General features: G+C 39.4%; 1 protein-coding gene across 1 annotated transcript; it reads right to left on the reverse strand.

Moving 5' to 3' along the window:
- Positions 1-1,620: 1,620 nt before the first annotated feature.
- LOC119903597 lies at positions 1,621-12,623 on the reverse strand. The gene is made up of 5 exons (XM_038719840.1): positions 12,510-12,623; positions 12,101-12,415; positions 11,910-11,994; positions 2,866-2,935; positions 1,621-2,766 (listed from the first exon to the last, which is right to left on the reverse strand). The coding sequence occupies exons 1-5, from the start codon at positions 12,616-12,618 to the stop codon at positions 2,665-2,667; spliced, it is 681 nt and encodes a 226-aa protein (XP_038575768.1). The 5' UTR covers positions 12,619-12,623; the 3' UTR covers positions 1,621-2,664.
- Between the last annotated feature and the right edge of the window lie 1,379 nt (positions 12,624-14,002).

Below are 14,002 nucleotides of genomic sequence, written 5' to 3' on the forward strand. Positions count from 1 at the left end.
AAAAATGACATGTGGAGTTCTCCAAGGCTCCATTCTGGGACCTCTTTTGATTAACATTTACATGCTTCCACTGGCTCAGATTATGAAAGCAAACAACAAACAAACAAACACACAGATTTACATAACCATTTCACCAGGGGACTATGATCCCATACGGGTGCTGAGTAACTGTACTGAGCAGGTCAATGACTGGATGTGCCAGAATTTTCTCCAATTGAACAAAGATAAAACTGAAGTTACTGTTTTTGGAGCCAGGGAGGAACGATTGAAAGTCAGTGCTAGACTTCAATCTGTAATGTTAAGAACCACAAATGAAGCCATAAATCTTGGTGTAGTCATGGACTCAGACCTGAATCTGAGGAGCCACATTAAGACAATTACAAAGTCAGCCTACTATCACCTGAAGAATATATCACGGATTAAAGGACTTATGTCTTAGCAAGACCAAAATCCTGCTGTTAGTTTATAAAGCACTAAATGGTTTAGGGCCAAAATACACTTCCGATCTTCTGCTTCATTACGAACCATCCAGACCTCTCAGGTTGTCCGGGGCAGGTCTGCTTTCTGTCCCCAGAGTCAAATCTAAACAAGGAGAAGCAGCATTCAGTTATTATGCTCCATATATATGGACTCCCAGATAACTGCAAGTCTGCTGAAACTGTCAGTTCTTTTTAAATTAAGACTGAAGACTTTTCTTTTTACCATTGCTTTTAATTAAATATTTAAGATTTTTCTTTTTACCACTGCCTTTTACTAGTAGATTGATAACTTACACTGCACTGTAACTTTTACTGTCCAGTTTTCTTTTTCTTTGTTTTTAGCTTTTTACCATTGCTTTTAATTAAATATTTACACAGTGAGAAATGAGTAGGTAATTGAGTGAAAAGATAATGAGAGTGAGATTGAACAGAGTGAAGGAAGTGGTCTTAAATCTCACGCCTGAGTGATTTGCAGGAACCTCTGTCCACCTGTAAACGCGCAGGTGGGTCCAGAGTATAACTGGATCAAAGTGGCCAGCGGACAGATATGTCCTGGTTTCTCTGTAGTGTCCGAGGGTTTTTGGAGTTTCAGTGGACCCAAAGATTGCTATGGGCCTGAGTACAGACTAACTAGGTTCATAGGTAGCTTTATTGTCACACATGCACAAGTACACAGTGAAATTTGTTTCTATTGGAGCAAGCCTCCGGGCCGCAGCTATATTCAGCGCTGCCACTCGCTTTCCAGAAAAGAATTAATGCAGACAGCAACATAGTATACATGACATAACAATACATAATAATACACAAGACAACACACACATTACATGCGGTCATGACATGAGATGACATGTGAGGAAGAGAAATAAAGAGGGCAGTTTTGAGGCAGACCTTTCGGGGGGGGGGGGGGGGGGGGGGTGTATGGTGAAGTATGAGGCTTCAGACTGACTATGTTGTTAAAAAGAAAGCTAGAGAGAGTAGATTAAGTGTACTTCTGTTTATTCTCTTTTCAAAATAATTGTAACTCAATTATTTGCTCAACCTCTCAGCCTGTTTTTATTTTTCATTTAACTCTTGATTGTACCCCTGATTGTACACTGCACTGTAACTTTTATTATTTATTTAATGTGTATTATTTCAATTTCATTATTTCCCTATGTTGCTTTTAAACTTTTTTATATTTCCCTGTTGTTGAAATGTGCTATACAAATAAACTTGCCTTGCCTTACGTTGATGATGCAGAAACATGTTGCGCAGTTGTTGTTTTATTTTTTTGCCTGATTTTTAAGTATTGTAGGCTCTTGCCCTACAGAGTGGATGAGAGGTAAATATCAATCTACATTTGTCAATAATCAATGCACTATTGTTGTGTCAGGGAAAATAATGCCTTCCCAAAGAATACGGAGTCAAATAGATGTGTTGAATCATTTCTTTACGTAACGTGGCCACGGAGAGAACGCACGGTTACTCTCCCGAACTCAGCATTTCCTCTCCTTAAGTACAGAACAAGTACAAAGCAAACAGCAGCCAACAAATGGTAGATGAAGGATAAACAAATGGCAGAGTATTTAGCATACACTCAAAAACTCTTCCTGAGCTAAGAAAGGAAATGCAAATGAATGTGGCATCAGATGTTTCTCTGTCTCTTGATTGGTCTATGTTAAATCTCTCACCTACATGCCAGCAGACGTTTATCGTAAATCAGACAACCCTTTGTTTAGGAATAAAAACCCTGTGACCAATGCTAATTTCTCACAAGTTAATTAGAGTGAAATCCTAAAAATCAGCATCTTATAAATGTATTTCTCACAGTTGGTCGAAAAGTAAGTAAGTAAGATAACAAAATTGACAACAAACATTGTAAAAGTGGAGGTAGAGAGTAGAGAACAGTTACAAAGCCTTGAACAGAAAACTTTTCTGGAAAGTAAACTAGAATCTGTTATGGTAGAAACCAAATCTACCTCATCTTCAAATCAGGTTAACCGTTCCTACATTTGGAGCGGTTAATGATGATCCTGACCCCCTCAATCTTTGGTTGAAATGCCACGACTTGCCTTATTTGATAAGCTAAAAACCAAATCTGTTCAATTGAAGGCACCGGTTTTATTGTATTAATCGTTCCTCTGATTGCCTTCCCTTGAAGCACCTGCTTTGACATTGAAAAATCTAAGATGAAATACTTTTCAACTCAATAGAGACCATAGACTGAATTGAGCCTCTCCATGTACTGACTCCTCTGCTCGTTATTTGTTCTACTGTCTGTGCCATCTTGCGTTTGAGGGAGGACCACCTATAGAGATAAAAGTGAAAATAAAGTTCAGTGCTTTTTCTGAGAAAGAAGATAAAAACACAAATTAAATGGTGTCATAGATTACAAAGTTCCTCTGACCTCTCCTTCTGACTGAAGATGAAACTGGTCCTGGACTGGGTTCTGGTATGGTGTCCTGAACCCATGTTTTCTGCAGAAATAAAGACAAGTAATGACACCCTACTTCATAGCGCCTTCCAGGTTGTTCAGGTCTTTTATTGTAAGATACTAGGTGATATGGGCACATGGGAATAAATAAGAGAACGACCCCAAAAATCCACCGACTCTGGCTACGGCGCTGTGCAGAGGTAATCACGGCCATTACAGTCAATGCTTTTGAGTCCACCAGATGCGGCCGCAGTGTGTCCCTGAAGCATCCCAGAAGCATCCACCTAAGCAGCTATTCTCTGCAGAGCGGCTCTCCGCTCCGCTCAGCAGAGAATAGGTAGCAGGTCTATTTTTGCCGCTAGCCGCGTCAAGCAGCACAGAGCAGATTGAACCAGGGACGAAATCAAACACAGAACGGCATAGAGCAAAGGTCGGCAAATAAGTCTGGCATCGGGCCAAAATGTTTTCAAGCCATTACATGGTGGGACAGAATAAAGTCAAATTATTTCAAATCCTAGTGCATGTTTAGCTCAGTCGGTTCTGTGCGGGACTCTTGTTAGGGAGATTGTAAGATCGATTCCAATTCTCCCTTTTTAAACAAATTGACGTCCAGACGTCTTTAGCAGGTCCCACAGACCCAGGTCAAACAGGCAGCCTCAGCCGGTACGAGCACATGACACAAATGACCCAGCAGATTGGCCCTCAGTCTTATCAGACTTCATAAGGACTGAGTTAGTGCGCAGATGTCTGTTCAAACCAGCTCTGGACTTTTGTAGAAAAGGTTTCTATTCAGGCTTCTTAAAGAGGGAGGATTGTAGTGAGAGCATTGTGGTGTCAGGTGTGACTGCGCAGCAGCTCTGTTTTGTCACAGCCAGTCTGTCTTGTGAGAAGGGTACATGATGCTCTCTGAGTATCTTATGTAACTTGTGTTGCAATACTTAGTTTGTGAGGCTTAGATAAGAGGAAGTTGTGTTGACACAAACACATACATTGTGATTCAATCATCCACACCCAATCACAAGCACACACATCCATATCACTAATCACACAGACACACCACTCTGGGTACAGTTACCTCTATAAATTGTCAGGCTGCATAGGAAGAGACAGACTCCTCTGCTTACTGCTTCAGAGTAGACTCTGTGTTGGTGTGAGGAGTCTCCAGATATATATCTGCAATTGCTTTTGGTTTGGTAATAAAGGTCTCGAAACGTAAGGCACTGTCTCATCTGATCTCTTCTCATCAACGGACCCGGTGAAGTCGGCGTACTTCAACAATTTGTCGTAACATAGCTGGTAGAGTTTTGCAATATAAACATCTAAAAACTGAAGCCAACCATGCTCTGTTTGGGACTGTGAGCTGCACTTTATGAGATGTGCTGAAGTTAATGTGTGGATTTTTGGTGAGATTGTGAATTGAGAAGTGTTTTAGTTAGTTTTGGTTTCCTCCTCCTTGTCTCAGTTTTACATACCCAAGTCCCAAATGGGGTTCTATGTCTGTCAGATGGTCTGAAAGGGATACAACCACAACAGCAGAGCAATAACACAGACTTATCCTACTTGTCTTCTTGCGATTTTGGATCTGGTCCTGTATGCATTTCTTATATTACCATAACATTTGTCCAGCTCTCTATTGTCTTGAGTGCCACACTTGACATATTGTTCAAATCCAGGAAGGGACAGTTCCAATTTACAATGGTAAAAATCTCCAAGAATAAAGACTGAGGCTCACAAATGTGACAAATTTGATTTTGGCATGTCCTGAATAAAATGAACTTAACAGTTTGACGTCTGCGTGTATTGGCTGGGTTTTAAGGAGTGGATGGACCTTATTTCCATATATTTGTCTGAAAAAGTAGTTTTTTATGTCCAGCTGATGCGGGATTCTCAAACAGATCACTATTTCCACATGATTACATCATTCATTTGTTTATTTTATTAGCACTACAATTCCTACAATAAACTCTCGTTAGATAGGCTATGTGTTTGTCATAGTTACATGTTACTTACTAACATAAATAGGCCTTCTGCCCATCAACATCTTGTAAACAGCTGTGTTAAACGGCAGGTTGGTTGTGAAGGGAACAAGTAAAATACCGACATGGTCTTGATCTGCGGTCTCCCGTTTTAAAGAGTGATGGCTGGCTGTTTGCTCAAGAAGCTGTTTTGTGGTATGCAGAAAGAGGAACGATAGGTAGACAGTATGGTCCGTGTAAGTTTTCATAGTTTGACATTTCTGAGGTGAGTTTGTTGTCAGAGCTGTTGAGAAGCTGACAGCAGTGTTAGAACCAGGTTATAACAGAAGGGCATGCAGGTTTAACTCTGGGCTGAGGGTGAATGATGAAGATGATAACTAGGCTGCAAATAAGACATAAAGATACAAACCAAATGAAATGAACAACAATAAATACATCTGTGTCAGTAACCTGGATTCAAAACAGTTAATACAGACACAGTACAGGCCTTCATTTAAATCCTGCCACCTGCTGGTAGAAAGGGGAAACAGCTTGGTTCATTACGGTGGAAACCACATTAAATATTTATTTAATATTAAAAAACATAGCGCTGACAGTAACAACTCTGCACACACAATAATTTCTTAGGTTAACCTATATTAGCCTACCAACTGTACTGCACCAAACAATGTGCTTTAAAAACGTGACTCCTGACTGCTGCTTAGGCCTACAAGAATAAATGCACAGTATTATAGTGCATGTAATCATACTGTTGCTAACGTATTTCTCTCGGTCCAGGTTTATTTATTTTCATCTAACATCACCCTGGTATAACGTTAGTGCTACATAATTTTACAGATCTGGCCGTTCTACAAGCTTGGCTTTTATTTTAATAGGTTTACCATTACTTCCGGGTCACCTGGCCCACCTGTCTTTCTTTTCTTTATCTGTAAACGGAAAATGAAAATAGGAATTACATAAAACCAAAATCGGTCCATTATTTGAATTTAGTTTAGTAGTTTTTCATTTTTGGATTTAGAAACCAAAAACGGGAGAACGGGTCTGGTCTGGGTATCTCTGGATAATCCGTAATTCGTTTGTAATACAACAACGAAAATACCGTTTATCTGTTTTTTGTTTAAAAACGAAAAAACAAATAACCGTTTTTGGTGTCAGAATCAAAAAATGAAAAACAAATTAAAAACGGACCGTTTTTCGTTTTTGGCCATTCATTTTATTGTTATTTCTTTTTGAACAAAGAATGAAGAGAGTCTGTGAACTTCAGCCAACTCGTTTCTCGTTATAAACCAAAAACGGAAGTCACGTGGTCTTTTCCTTTTATGGAAGCGAAAGTAACCGGTAAAACCTTCAAAATAAAAGTAGCCCATGTACCATGTAGTTAAAGAGGTGATTTTAGACTAAAACTAAAAAAACGTTTTTTTAGTAAAACTAAAGTAGCACTGGGTGTGAAAAAAAACACTTGAGTTAACTGAAATAAAATAAAAAATAAACTTTGCTATTACTTGTAGTTCTCATAAGTTATGTAGGCCTACTTATGTGTGAAACCTGGTGAGCATTACTGAGAGTCAAAAATAATCTCCAGCTCTGGGGCTTTCAGATCTTTTAATGCTTTTTTGGGTTTAATTCTGTTTGATGAACCACCAGGGAAAGGCCGTGCTCTGTTCTGTTCGTACTTGTGTAAAGTAAAATAAAAGTGAAGTTGATTTCATTTAGTTTTTCTCCCTGGTACTCATCTCAGGACCTCCCAGATTTTCCCCAATACCTGGAGGATGTGAGCCTGTGCAGTATCAAGGCTGGCCCCATCACCTGCTGACACCCTCTTCAAATTAACACTGGACTGGCAGGACAAAGCAGAACACCACTCCTTCCTCCAGCACCATAAATAACACTTTCAGATTTATGGTAACCACACCTTGTAATTATGGCACTGTTTTTGTGGATTTGGATGATGTCAACTTATGTCTTAATACACATTTATACAATATACAGTAGGCTTTTGTGTACAACAGTACAGTGAAGCAGGGCTCTGCAGTGCAACTCTTTCACTCACATATGCCCAGAAATGATTTACAAGCACAGTGGGTTAGTGAAGACTAAAACCTACTGTAAATAATGTTAAGGTTATATTATACCAATAGTCATTTATACTAGTTCCTCCTCCAGGTTGTGGTTAGAGCCTCTGCAGTGGACAAATGTAGATTTAGTTAAGTCCACAACATTTTCAGGCCCATGTTGAGCATTCAGAGCCAGTAGTCTTCACATCATAAAACGGTCATTGCACACAAGGAGAAGGAGCTCAGGCATATTATAAATATGTAAAATAATTTTTTATAAGTTAATTCTGTGCTACTTGAACATTTTTGGACTACTGTCCTCCTTAAGAGAAAGGTTAGCATAGCACTACAAGCAAATAAGCAAGTCTGGGAACAGATCCATGATATAATTTTATCCCATGGGATTTATTTATTTAACACAGCACTTCTTTCCAAGAGAGACATGTGTTTCAACTGGAAAGGTGATTTATGAATCATCGAAATTTAAAGATCAGGTTTTGGGCAATTTTATTAACTACACAAGCTCAAACAATAAACCAACAAGATATTAAGGCCAATGCTGCAGAGATACTAAAGGATAAAAGCAAACTGTTACCAAAGCACAATTCCAACCAGGATGCCCTGACACCACCACCCACAGGTGTGCACCACCACCTAAAGACAGCAAGTCATACACATGAAACACCACACAATAAGGCTCAGTTAGAGGTTTGCACACAGCTATCATATACACACACCACAACATGCAGTAAAGGGCAGAGGGGCTCCCATAGTCCACCACCCTGTCAGTCTGGCAGAACACTCGAAAAAGAGGGAGAAGGGCTGAGGGAAGCAGCCCAAAAACAAGTCAACTGCCCCACCCTTAGCAGAACCTAGCAGTTGGCAAAAACATTCACAGGGCCCGTTCACTTATAACAGAGTCTCATAAAAAGAATCCCCATTTAAAATCAGGACACAAAAATCCACAGTTGATCAGGCAGGCAAAACAGCAGTGGCTATATAACCCACAACTAATGCAGTAAATCATCCACCCAGCTCTGACTCCACCTCATTCAAGGAGCAGACGTTTAAGGAAACTCAGTGAATCAACCTCCACGGCTATCTCTGTGGTGAACTCTAGCAGAACAGGCCATGCAGTCTACAGGGTCTTGGCGACAGGTGGTTTAAAATGCCTATAATAAAAACAATTTTAAAAGTTTTCATAAAAGTCAGATGGCATACCATCCAAAATCCTAACCTGCTCCTTGGACCACACTACAACACAATGCATCAAGAGAGATCCTGAGTGCTCCCTGAACGTCAACTCTCAATGAGGTAATTGTCTCCGGGTGTGTGCCCACTACTGGAGAGGCAGGGTGGAGCTTACCTGAGAGGGTGAAACTAGATAGTGGCATTACTAGGCCGAAAGCCATCACAACAAGAAAATGGATAACCACACAGGCTAACTAATTAACTGATATACAAGCTTACATTTAAACAGCTAGCCTTGTTATCAAACTCGAACCATCGCTTAATATTTAGTTTTATCAGTGTTAGCAGCTAGCTAGCAATACACAAACACAGTAGGTTTTTTTGTTTGTCTTTTTACTAAAGGGGATTGGGGCCAAACTCCCCTAAACACATGAGAAAGTCTGAGCACATTGTTCAATCTTCTCCAGAGCAGCCTTTACTGCCAGTTAACAATCTGAGGGGTCATCAGTCAGATGAACACCAAGCTTTATGTGGACATTAAGCCATTCATTCACAAACACCTCAGAAGAAAGACCTTCTGGATATTCCCTCTGTCACGTCACAGAATACCAACAGCAACTTCTAATGACATTTTCTCACATCTGATACAAATCAGCAGACTCAGAGCAGGACTGAGTTCTCTTCCTCTTAACATATCAAGCATGTCCCACAAAACAAGCAACACACAATTGAATCAATCTGTCCACACACATCCCTCACACTGTCTTAATGTTGCAACATGTCTGCAAGGATAAAGATAGAACCATATTGACAGTGCTGTACATACTTTTGAAAAAAAATTGCAACAAACACATAACCCACCAAATGATTGGGAACATTAACTCGATCCAGTTATCATCGCATATTACACTCAGCCTCCAAGAAACAGATAGGATGACCAAGTAAACGGCAGATTTCCCCCCAATACTCAAGTTTTGTCTCCAATTCCTTTAAATTCATCCAATACAACACAAAATGAGACTTTTAAATGCTTTAGAAGCAATTATTCTCTTCTAACGTTGAAAGCCTCAAGTACTAGGCTACAAATGTGAGATGTTGTCTGTAAAGAGGGTGTAGGTGATTGGTATTAAAGGTGGGTGACCCAGGTAGGGTCGACAGGTTGGAGCTGTGTCTAGTACAGGTCACCCATTTATTTCAATTTCCTTATGCACAAAAACAGTGCCACAATTACAAGGTGTGGTTACCATAAATCATGATGTAAATATCTGAAAGTGACAACAGGGCCCTTTTCTGGTGCTGGAGACAGGAGTGGTGTTCTGCTTTGTCCTGCCAGTCCAGCATTTATTTGAACAGAGAGTGATGGTAGGTGATGGGACCAGCCTTGATACTATCATCAGTCCTCAAACCCTGCTCTTGCTCACATCACCTGTCTTGGGACTCAATTTCACTTTTATTTTACTTTACACAGGTTTGAACAGTGCATAGCTTTCCCTGGTGGCTCATCAAACAGAATTAAACCCAAGAAAGGCAGTAAAAGACTTGAAAGCCCCAGAGCTGGAGATTATTTTTGACTCTCAGTAATGCTCACCAGGTTTCACAAATAAGTAGGCCTACATAACTAATGAGAACTACAGGCTGCATTAAAATGTTTAATCTACTTAACTAACATAATAAATATATTACACTGAAGATAAATAGCAAAGGAAAATAAAAAGTTTACAACTCCACAGATTTGTTTTGGAAGAGTTTTGTTTTGACACATAACAGTGGAAGCTGAGAGTTTTTAGCAGCTATAGCACCACAGAAAGAGAGGCTGGAAGGCAGGTCTGCACACCCTTCAAACTCAGTGATCAGCTTCCTTTGGTAGCAGTGCCAGCCTTCTCTTTGATATAAACACAAGTCAAAAGGTCAAACCCTTGTTGCCTGTTGGCGCCACAGAAGGGGGCAGAGTGACCTCTGCTGGTTGACCTTCCACATAGCAAGAAGGCCTATAAATATGTTAGGAAACTAAAATATGAATTAAATAATATAAACTTAAATAAATAGGCTAACTGCTATCCTAAGCTACATATAATTTTAGTTCACTTGTCTTAATCTGAAGTTACAGGTCACCAATGGCCTTACAAATGTTTAATTCTCCCTAGCAGCCAGAGCTATTATTTTATTATTTCAGTTAATTAAAGTGTTTTTTTTCCACAGACAGATTTAGTTTAGTCTTATAACCTACTAAAAACGTTATTTTAGTTTAGTTTTAGCCCCAGAGCTGGAGATTATTTTTGACTCTCAGTAATGCTCACCAGGTTTCACACATAAGTAGGCCTACATAACTTATGAGAACTACTACTACTAAGTATCTTACACTGGCGAAAATAGCAAAGTTTATTTTTTATTTTATTTCAGTTAACTCAAGTGTTTTTTTTCACACCCAGTGCTACTTTAGTTTTACTAAAAAAACGTTTTTTTAGTTTTAGTATAAAATCACCTCTTTAACTACATGGTAGATGGGCTACTTTTATTTTGAAGGATTTCCGGTTACTTTCGCATCCATAAAAAGGAATAGACCACGTGACTTCCGATTTGGTTTATAATGAGAAACGAGTTGACTGAAGTTCACAGACTCTCTTCATTCTTTGTTCAAAAAGAAATAACGATAAAATGAATGGCCAAAACGGTTTTTCGTTTTGTGATTCTGACACCAAAAACTGTTATTTGGTGTTTCGTTTCGAAACAAAAAACGAATAAACGGTATTTTCGTTTTTGTATTACAAACGAATTATCCACAGATACCCAGACCAACATGTTTATCAAGGTGTTTTTCCTCGAGGATTCGGCAATATTGACCCCCTAAACACTATGACACGGGAATGTTTTTAAACAGTGACGATCTAACTCCGACAATACTGTGAAAACATGAATTTATTGTCAACACTGAGCCACAGGACGAGTAGAAGTGGAAATATTCTGCCCACAACACAGCAGGCCTAAGGCATGGACTTAGTTCACATCCATCCTTCCTATATTGTAGGTAAAATACGAGGCACCCAGTCGGACCTCTTTACTTGTAAATGCTCGTCCATACCACGTTTTAAGCAGAGTTTTGGCTGCTCCAACTTAAGAGCCCAGCGTGGAGTGCCATTGAAATAGGATAGAAGAAATTACCCAAACATTTTAATCCGTTAATCATTTGTTCATATACTGTTCGCCGAATTAACCGAGGACAGTTCATTTGTGATATGTACCATTGGATGTACTGACCAATGTGAGTGAATTACTCTGATACAGAAGAAATCTTAAAACCGGAGGATTCTCAGGCAAGTTCTGAGGCGCTTCCTGTCCCCACACGCATTCAGAGATTTAAGTGTAACTCTCTGAATGCGCACACAACACGCGCACGCGTATGGCAACCATTTAGTTTGAAAACCAGTAGACTAGGGCTACAGCACCGGGCAGCGGAGGTCTACCTCGCTGTTCCAAGACAATAATCCATTATTTACGTAAAAGTTAATACCTACATATTACAAATATTTTACAAATACTAACTTGTCCAAGGGCAGCAATGCCCTTTTCTGCAAATAGGGGCCTACAGAGAGATTTACCCAACGGTGCTATGCTTAATCAGCATTGTGTGGAATCATTTAGCAAGGGCTTGAATGTAACATACAGTCCCACATTTCAGCTTTCCATTCAAACAGACTCAATATCTGTGTTTGACCTCTAAACTCAAATCAGCCTAGTTTCTAGTAGAGTGAAATTAATCTGTACAAGCAAATCTGAAAGCTAAAAAGGTATTACTCACCTGCAGAGACAGACAGCTGAAGTGAAGCCACATAGAAAAAGTCCAGGTGTGAGTATGTACAGAAAATACCACGATGAATTGATTTCTGCATAAAATCAGATGTGAATGAATTTAAGTAGCATGTAGGTTGAGGTTTGAAATGCATTGTGTCTGGTGTAGAGATGATTAGCTCTGCTTTGTGTTCTACCTACCTTCAGGTTTATTAGACACCGTTAAATTCCACTCAATTGTCTTTGGACCGTCTGTACCAACTACATTACATGTATAAAGTCCTGCGTCTTCATGCTGAGCATTAAAAATATTCAGATTTAAAGGTAAATTTAGGTCTATTCTTAGTCTGTGAGAGGTGAGATTTGAAAAAGTTAGATTGTGAACAACTGTATAAACAAAAAGAGTTCTGCTTTTTGTCCAGCTAATTTGCATTGAATTTTCTTTGGATATGTTGCAAGTGAACATGACAGACTCTCCCCTGGACACCAGTACATCCCTGTGGTCAACTTGAGTCCCTAGCAATGAAGGAAACAATCAGTCAATATAAAACGCAATCTATGATTAAATGTAGAGAAAAACATGCATCACAAACACAAATCTCCACTGTACCTGCAAAGACTTGACACATAACTAATAACTGAATGGAGATCCGAGCTGCTTGGTTTAGGCTGAACATGATGACAATCAGACAGAGAAAGACTGACTGGTAAGTCACCATCAGATTTTAACTGTACTTGTAGAGGCACTACATAAAGGAAGTGGTTAGCTGCTGTTGGGCTGCTCAAAACTAAGGTATATTTACTGGAACATACAGTAAAGTAACACGAGTGTAAATTATACAATAATTTAATTCATTTTAAAATCTTGTGAATTCGAGTTTAGTCCTTTTTGAAAATAAACTGTGAACATGATTTCATTTGTAATCATATTATAAACTTAAGTGCGTGTAAGTGTGCGATGTTGAAATGCAGGAAGCAACTTCTGCTTAGTGGTGAGCATAACTGACCCACATACTGTAACCATACTGCTGCTCGGTGAATTATATGTGCATTCTTCTTTTCTCTCTATTCTTTGGAATAGTTCACTGTTTTGATCACAAGACACTGTGACACAATTACAAGAACCAAATATTTTACCTTAAAGTTACACAATGGCCTTTCTCTCTGCAGAGGTCCTCAACATGTATCCCCTATAGTGTCTAACCCCAACAGTGTAGACTTTAATGAAGAAATTTTGACCATCTCATTTCATTGTTTGGCATCATGGTTGATAACACTAAAAATATTGTCTGTGTCTCATGTCCACTTAATAAAGCAAAGCACAGCAACTCACACTAACAGATGTCCTCCAATGGAATTATTGAAAATAATACTGCAATTGACTTTAGTCTCTGAAATATAATTTATTTTGGTTGGAAAGTCCCCCTTTAATTTTCTTGCTGAACACTGGGGAGCACAGACCACTAATTGAAGAGTGTTGAGTTGACTTTATTTCCATTACAACAAACATTGTGAGGCACTTGTCTTGACGAGCTCAAAGTGCAGGACAGACAGGAAAACATTATAGCACACTAATAATGAAACCATCAAATACATAAGGACATTGATATATACATATATATGCACTCTGCACATGCGTTGGCGTCTGTAGCCACCTGTCAGAAGCTCCGTCTTCAAACCGAACTCTTATCCAGTTTTAATCCACTCTTTTTCGTTACATTTTTTATATCCTTTTTATTTAACTTAAGTTTTACGTGGGTTAAGGATTTTAGTCATCTGACATGTATTTTAAGGTAGATGACCGTAAAAACGCGATCAACGCTACTAATCGCAACAAAGCTCCGGTGACTATGCTAGCCGAGATAACTCTGCCCCATGAGGACTGCTCACTCCTTAAGAAAGCGAACAAGAAGATTGCTGACCTTATGGAAGACATCCGACGACTTTCAGAGGAACTCAAAGAGAAAGATTCCCTGCTGACTGGCTTTATGGATGTGGCTTCAGTACAAGCCAAACAGATTGTTTCTCTTAGCGCAACCGCTAACATCCAGGACACCGTGTTTTGGGACCCCTCTAGCCTTCCCAGGCTTTCATCCTGCTCGA

Source organism: Micropterus salmoides, unplaced genomic scaffold, assembly GCF_014851395.1.
Source record: "Micropterus salmoides isolate LMB-PRFRI ecotype aquatic unplaced genomic scaffold, ASM1485139v1 Ms_hic_scaffold_15, whole genome shotgun sequence".
NCBI classification, from domain to species: domain Eukaryota; kingdom Metazoa; phylum Chordata; class Actinopteri; order Centrarchiformes; family Centrarchidae; genus Micropterus; species Micropterus salmoides.